Genomic DNA, 8,674 nt, shown 5'->3' on the forward strand with positions numbered 1-8,674 from the left:
GCAGCTGGGAGTTAAGTGTGAATTCCAAATATTCATTTTTAATAAAATTCATTTCATAAAATTTGATCTAAATAATGTATAAAGCCAAAAAAGAAGAGAAAATTGTATTAAATCTAAGTTCGATTGAATTAATGTGCTTAAATGAGTAAATGTTTTCTTTTATTTTTATGCAAACAAGAACTTTTAGTACTTAAAATCTTAAAAAAGAGGAGTTCCTATAATAGAAAGCTAAAAAACAACAAGGGAAATAAAAGTTGTGGTTTCATGAGCTTTCCAAAGGGATAAAGTTTACCAAAAGAATTAATTAATAGAAATGTCATGAACAGTGAATTTTTTTAGTTAAACTGCCACTTTGTTCGCTTCTTTCTCATATTGCCACAACCTTCACTTAAAAATACATAACTGTCTCTCAATGAATACTATGCTGCTGATAGATAAGATGCGCATGATGGCTAAGATGCGAATGACAGACAAAATGCGGATGATAGAAAAGATATGAATGATGGAAAAGATGCAGATAATAGACATGATGCGAATGATGAACAAGATGCGAATGATGAACAAGATGTGGATGATGAACAAGATGTGGATGATGGATAAGATGATATGGAGAAGGATGTCGACGAGAAACCCATTCCTCCACATCATCTTTTACTCCACCCTCATCCACATCATCCTCTTTTGGTCCACCATCCTCGATATCTTCGTTTGGTCTACCATATTCCATGTTATCACTTTTTCCATCATCCACATGTTCTTTTGGTCCATCATCCTCCACATCTTCTTTTGGTCCACAATCCTACATGTTATCACCTTGTCCATCATCCTCCACGTCATTTTCTTTTTCATCGTCTTCTCATCCTTCTCCCTATCATCTTGTCCATCATTCTCTGTATCATCAGAATTTTAAGACCCACAAGCGCTTTACCAAACCAAAACTCTCTCGAACAGATTTCGTCGTTGCCAATTATGCTGGAAAAGTATGTCCTTTCTCCCTTCGAAGAAAGTTCACTTTTTTAATACACACATGTTTCTCATGTCTTCTAAATTTTCAGGTTCTATATCAGTCTCAACTGTTGCTAGATAAAAATAAGAATGATGTGATCCCTACTTCCAAATGTCATATTGTTGTGGGTCTCTTCCCTCCACTCCCGGAAAAAACATCTCAATCTTTAAAGTTTTCATCTATTGGTTCTCGTTTTAAGGTACCACAGCTTATATCATATGTTCCGCATTAACTTTTTAAGGAAGAATGGCTAACTACTCGAGAAGACTAATAATTTCTTAACGAGGAGTAGATGTTACAAGTAATTATTGGCCTGGTTGATGCAGCTGCAGCTCCAACAACTGATGGAAACATTAAATCCAACATATCTCACTTGTATTCTTTGTTTGCCTAATTCTGACCCCATGTGATCTTTTCCACTGGTTTTTCAAGCAGCTTGGAAACTAGTTTACCCCCAATTGTTGCCCCCCGGGTGAAGCCAGAGTTTAGGCTCCCCTTGATTCTTGTCCATAGAATGTTACTACTATGGTGAGTGAAGAAGCAACCAAGGGCCTGTTTTTAATAATTTGAGATTTTTAATCTTTCGAATTTTGTGATTTATTTGATGAAAACTAAAACATTGAAGGCTTCGTAGGGAAAAATCAATAAGAAGAGGACATGAAGAAGAGTACTTTGTTCTTCTTCGCCTTTCTTGTGGTGAATGGTTTGTCAATTTGTTCTATTTCTAGCAGAAAATGTTGGCTTAACCAGATGGTACGTCTTTAAGTTTCCATTTATAGCAGGATAATAAATTCAAGAACAAAATTTATAATAGTATAACACTAGTTATTGTACAGGTTAAAATAACAAAATTATTACAATAACATTAAGGGTTAAATTAATTTAGTATTTACTGGAAGAAGGTGTAAGTACATAGTAACTGGTTAGTTATGGCGATGAGTCATAGTAACCGGATGGTATGTATTTTTTTTTATCTACCGGTGATAAAAGTGGCACAGTAAAACATAGTAACAGTAAGGTTTAATTGTTCGATAGAAAATAAATGTTTGACTTATAAATAGCTAAAAAAAAAATTTATTATTTAGTGAAAGAAGGTATAAGTACCACTAAAAACATAAGTGGTCTCAATATAAAAATAATTTCAGAAATTTATTCAATCTATATTTATTGTTGTTTCACATGTACTATTTTGAACCTATATTAAAAAGGAAGATTGATACTTACACCTACTTTTGTATAAACATCTCTCACTTTGACCCACTTTGTGCGATTGGTGTACTTTTCACCATTTTGTACTATTGTTAACAAATTTTATGACCAATTTGCCCTCAAAAAGTCACAAAATGCTATTTAATAAATTGATGACTTTTTGTGTGTCTCTCTCTTTCTCTCTATTTCTCTTTATATTTTTGTTTTCAATTTCGATAGTTAATTTCAAAAAAATTTCAATTTGTTTTTATACAATAGGTTATGATTATATTTTTTTTCTACATTTTAATTTTATATTTTAAATGAATTATTATATTATACACTATCCATTTTTAGTTGAATATTTATTCGCTAATATGTGGATGTCCAACTTTAGTATCACTAATAGATACTTATTTGTGTTTAGTCATACAAAAAATATATCAAATCCTAATTGATCAAACAATTTGTGGTTTAGTAAGTTTATAACTCTCAAACAAACAATTATTCAAGGTCAATGGTGAATTGACAAGTTTTAAACATGCTCAAAATAATATTATCTATTATATCTAAGCATATCCACAAAACTGTAACCACATGGATATATATGGTTATAGTATCTACTAGTCCTGGGCAAATAAACCGAACCGAAACCGAACCAAAATTTCGGTTCCGGTTCGGGTATGGTTAGTGGACAATAACTGATTGGATAGTGTTTCAATTATCCATGGATATCGGTTATTAACCGAACCGAACCAATATCTATTCGGTTATCTGATTCAAACCGAACTCATATTAAAATTATGTTTTAGCTGAGAATCGAACTTGAGTCCCCTGCAAACTTGAGCGTGCAAATATGCCACTTCACCACATCAAAGTTTTGATATTTCAATACGTGTTAATTTAGATAAGGTAATAAAAATTAAACTAAAAAACCAAACTAATATCATATATATTTAGACCAAAATACCAAAATATTTTAAATAAATTAAATATCTAGAAGTTTTTAGATATATTTTTTAAATTATAATCAAATTTTATTTAAATAATATTTTTTAAAGAATATCTTATACTGTTTCGGGTACCCGTAACCGAACCAAAAATAACCGAAACCGAACCGAACCCGAACCGAAATAGTAAATTAACCGAATAGATCCTAAACCTCTATATCCAAACTATCCGGAACCGAATGGATATATACGGAACCGAACCAAATACCCGAACGCCGAGGACTATTATCTACGTGAAAATAAAAAATATTGGAAGATGCAAATGAAGCTAAGGAAAAAAAACTGAAGATGCAAACAAAAACTAAAGTGGAAGTAAATAAACTTTCTTTAAAATTTATTAAAAAATGTTCACACCATATCCATCGAATCAAGTCCATATGAACTTATTGATTATTTGCTCAAAACTCAGGCATCAATTTTTTTTTAAAACTTATCCAAATGGATAACTACTTATGGATGCAATATTTTGTTAATCTATTATACATATAACTTAATCTTTAATGTATGTGGAAAACCCGTTTATTTCATATTGGAAATTTAGTTAAATAAATCTACTTATTTAAATTATTTACTTAATTTAGTTTGGACTTCGAAATTGTTGATTTGATTATAAATACTAATTCAATTGTATTTGATTTAGATTGGACTCACAAATTATTTTACTTTTTATGGAAAGAAAAAATATTGAAAGATGCAAACAATGTTTATCTGAAAGTTACACTTAAAATATGATAATTAAAATAAAAAAACAAATGTTGAAGAAAAAGAATACCAAAAGAGTAAGAGAAAAAAAAAGAGAGATGAAAAATGAGAAAGAAAATAGAAAAACGTAAAATAAATGTTAGAGTTTAGGTAGGGGTGCATATTGTTATTTAGAAGACTTCGATGCCTCTCTCTATTGATTTACAATACAATATATACACGATTACAGAATGTTGTCCAAACAATATATTGACAAGTATGGTAAGTGAATATCTTAGTCTATCACTCCCCCGCAGTTGTAGCGGCATCTCGGATGATGCTAAGGCTGGATCGAAAATCGGTGAAGAGAGGAGTGGGGAGACCTTTGGTGAAGATATTTGCGTATTGATGAGAGGATGGGATGTGTTGGACGCAAACTTGGCCGAGAGCTATACGTTCTCTTACGAAGTGAATATCTATCTTAATGTGTTTTGTTCTTTGGTGCTGGACTGGATTGTTGGAGAGGTAGACGACACTAACGTTATCGCAGTAGACTAAGGTGGCTTTGGATAGGGGACAATGGGGCTCCAGTAGAATGTTTCGAAGGCAAGTGGACTCTGCAACGACGTTTGCGACTCCACGATATTAAGATTCAGCATTTGAGCTAGAGATTGTGTGTTGTCGCTTTGAGGACCATGAGATTAAGTTATCACCATGGAAGATAAAGTATTCGGAGGTGGAGCGTCGTGTAGATGGGCAGCCTGACCAATCCGCGTCCATGTATGGGACGAGCCCATACGTGTTTGATGGGTATAGCTGTAGTACATTTGAGTGCAGCTAGATGTGGCTCTCGGGGATCATGCATGAAGAGACATATTTGTTGGACGGCAAAAGAGATATCCGGTCTCGTAAAGGTCAAGTACTGGAGTGCGCCGACAAGACTGTGGTAAAGAGTTGGGTCGACAATGGGTGGTCCATCACCTGAAACAAGTTTTGTGCGTGGTTCGGCAGGTGTAGTGCATGAGTTGCAGTTTGTCATGTTGGCTCGTGTAGAATGTCAGCTGCGTAGTTCCATTGAGAGAGAAACAAGCCGGAAGCGTTTCTCTTGATGGTAATGACGAGGATGTAGTGGAGTTCTCCGAAATCAGTCATTTCGAATTCGGTGCTGAGGGAAGAAATGATGGAGTTGAGGAGCTTGGGAGACGATGTCGTGAGGCCAATGTCATCGACATAAAGAAGGAGATACGCAGTTTCATTCACGTGATGATAGACAAAAAGGGATTGATCATCTTTGCTTTGCTTGAAACCTATGCGACGAGCGTAGTGAGCAAATCGTTGGTTCCATGCACAGGGGGACTGCTTGAGGCCGTAGATAAACCGTTTGAGGAGGCATACAAGGTCAGGTTTAGATGGATCGCGGAAGCCGGGAGGTTAATGCATGTAGACGGTATCTTCAAGTGTTCCATTGAGGAAGACGTTTTTTACGTCGAGCTGATGGATTGGCCATTTGAAAGAGAGGGAGAGCTCCAAAACAAGACGAATAGTGGCTGGCTTGACAAAGGGGCTAAAAGTCTCGTCGCAATCAACACCAATCTCCTATGATTTACCATTGGCCACCAATCGTGCCTTGTACCGAGAGAGTTTGCCATCTGCACCAAACTTATGCCTAAACAACCACTTGGAACACACAATGTTAGCATTGGGGGGACGCGGTACGAGATCCCACGTTCCCTTTTTAATTTGAGCTGTATATTTCTCGTGCATGGCCAGTGTCCAGTTAGGATTTTCTAAAGCTTTTAAATAGGAGGAAAGAAGAGGGGAAAGTATTTCGGTATGAAGAGAAAGAGGGTGTTTAGGTCCAGTTACTACTTTTACTGCATGTTCGCATGGAATATCCACCGGGAGGGGAAGGCGGTGGAGCAGTGTTTGGCGGAGGAAGTGGAGGATTCAGTGGTAAGGGAGCTGTTTTTCGGAGAAGTGGAGAGATTGATTGCGGAATAGAGGGCTCTTGTTGGTGAGAAGTGACTTTCGGGATCTGTTCGGAGAAAGGGAAGGTAGATTTATCGAAGGTAACATGTCGGGAAATGATTACTTTATGAGAGGAGAGCTCTAGGCAGCGATATCCCTTGTGATGAGATGGATAGCCAAGGAATACGCAGGCTGTAGAGCGAGCATCATGCTTGTGGGAAGAAAGCGGAAGTAGATTAGGATAACATAGGCACTCGAAAACATGGAGGTGGTCGTATGTAGGTGATTTGTGAAAGAGCTTGGTGAACGGAATTTCATTGTTGGTAGATGAGGGAAGGATGTTGAAAAGATGACTGGCTAGCATGAGTGCTTCAACCCAATATGTTGGAGGCATACTCGCTTGGAAGAGCAATGACCGAACGAAATTGTTTAGTGTGCGGAGAGTACGTTCAGCTTGTGTATGGGCAAGAAAAGCGAGGAATGATTCCATGAGTTCAAAAATGATCGAGGAATTTTCAGTTTTGATATTCACCACCATTATCGCATTATAGAGATTTGATGTTGCGGCCAAATTGTTTAGAAACGTAAGCCATAACCGTTAAGAAAGTTGAAAACCCCAAAGAAAATGAGTGAAATGATCAAGATAAATAACATAATATTTATTCCCATTGATGCTAGGAACCGGTGAGGTCCAAAAGGTTCAGAAACAGACAAAATAACTGAATCAAAAGGTAATCTAATGTGTTTCCCCAATTGACAAGCATGGAAAAGTGACATATCAGTATTAGAAAAATTTATTAAACGAGAAGAACGAAGAAATTGAAGAGTTGTGTTTTCCAAATGTCCTAGACGGTGGTGCCATAATAATGAATCTGGCCCCGTCGTTAGCATATCTTGTGGTGAAGATGGAGTTGCGGCCGCTTGTGGTGAATGGACCGAATAAAGAGGACCAGTGCTGTTACATCGGAGTAGAGGGATCCGAGACGGGAAATCCTTAACACAAAAACCAAACGGATCAAATTCCACAGAAACAGAATTATCAGTGGTGAATTGGCGGACAGAGATAATATTTTTGATAATCAAGGGACAAACAATCACATTATTAAGGTAAAGAGGCCGAGTTTTAGAAGGCAAAAATGAACGACCTATGGCTTTAGTGGGAATAGAAGACAATAACCGATGGGGATGAGCTCGAATTAAAAAGGGAATGAAAGGTACCTGGTTGTGCGGTTAAATGTGATGTGGCTGCATTGTCCATGTACCAACTTACGTCTGTGGGATCGTGCATTGTCATAGTCCCAAATGCAGCGGCAAGGTTGGTAGGAGCCGGCGTTAGCTGCGGAGCAGGTGCTTGCGGGGACTGTCCGAGTAAGCCGGCTGCTTGACCTGTGCTTGTGAGATGGGCCCTCGGTTGTTGGTGCATCCATTTTTGCTGTGGCTAGTACGGGTATGGCGTTAGTGTCGCGAAGCAGGGTTGTTGCGTTTGCCAATTGCGTGGGTTTAGCGGCCAGTTTTGTTGTGGCCATTACTGACGTCCACGACCCCTACTTGGACCTCAACGACCTCGTCTGCAACCCTACTTCCGGTATTGTTGTTGCAGCAGCCGTTGTTGCAGTAGCCGTTGTTGCAGTAGCCGTTGTTGTTGTTTCTGTAACCGTAATTATTGCCATCACGATGGGTGTAGTCGCGAGACCCAGAGTTTTGATGGCTAGGGGCTGAGACATACAAGACATTGGGAGAAGAGGAGTTTACCAATGAAGACGACGCGATTTTGACTTGTTTAGCAAGGCGGCGTTCTTCCTCTATGAGCATCGATCTGGAAGTGGAGAATGAAGGGAACGGTTGGTGATGCTTGATGATGTTGACGATGTTGTCAAATTTTTCTGACAGTCAATTCAGCATATGCATCACTACGACACGATCAGTGACAGGGGAGTCGACGTTGGCGAGCAGATCAGATAATGTTTTCAGCTTCTGGCAATTGTCGTGGACCGACATGTCACCGATGGTGAGGGAGCGAAGGTTGTTGTCGAGCTGGATTTCCCGTGCCTCCTTGTTATCACGGAACAGATTCTCGATAGAGATCCATATGTCACGAGCACTGATGCGAGTCTTGAGGATTGTGTCGAGGAGAGAGGAGGAGATAGTTCCATAGATCCACATCTTGATGATACCGTCACGTTCTTTCCATGTGATGTCCGCATCGTTAGCCGGAGTGGAGGTGCCATCGAGATGGCCATAGACTCCAAAACTGTAACAATGTGTTTCAAATAATTCACACCACGCATCATAGTTCATCTTCTGCATGTCCAGGACAAGAGGTATGTGAGACTTGATGTGAGTCACCGTAAAAATTTTATCGAGTATTTGAGCCATGGTGAAGTCTACGTAGGTGAGAGAGACAAAATGAACAGTGTTTGAGAGAAAGAAGAAGAAGAACTAGAGAGAAGGTGTACGAAAGGGAAGAAGAAGAAGATGAGAGAATTTTAGAGAGAGAGGCGGCGATTTTAGGTTTAGAGATATTGCTCTGATACCATGTTTTAGAAGACTTCCATGCCTCTCTCTATTGATTTACAATACAATATATACAAGATTACAGAATGTTGTCTAAGCAATATATTGACAAGTATGGTAAGTGAATATCTTAGTCTATCGCATATGGTCTTTTTACATGTTGAAAGTATATATATAGCATAAGTGGATGTATTTGTGATTAAAGTATAAGAAAGTAGGTGTAAGTGTAAATAACCCATTAAAAACTACCTCAATGTCATATATATATATATATATATATAAGCAACCCTTTAGCTAATTTAAAGTA

The 8,674-nt window shown here is 37.9% G+C and overlaps 1 protein-coding gene across 1 annotated transcript; it reads right to left on the reverse strand.

The window, feature by feature from the left end:
* On the reverse strand, positions 7,744-8,229 carry LOC104743735. Its single transcript, XM_010464783.1, has one exon. The coding sequence runs from the start codon at positions 8,227-8,229 to the stop codon at positions 7,744-7,746; it is 486 nt and encodes a 161-aa protein (XP_010463085.1).

This window comes from Camelina sativa, chromosome 14 (assembly GCF_000633955.1).
Source record: "Camelina sativa cultivar DH55 chromosome 14, Cs, whole genome shotgun sequence".
In the NCBI taxonomy this organism is placed as follows: domain Eukaryota; kingdom Viridiplantae; phylum Streptophyta; class Magnoliopsida; order Brassicales; family Brassicaceae; genus Camelina; species Camelina sativa.

Bases quoted from the DNA above. Each gene is read 5' to 3' on its own strand.
- LOC104743735 (XM_010464783.1), bottom strand. From the start codon at position 8,229: ATGGCTCAAATACTCGATAAAATTTTTACGGTGACTCACATCAAGTCT.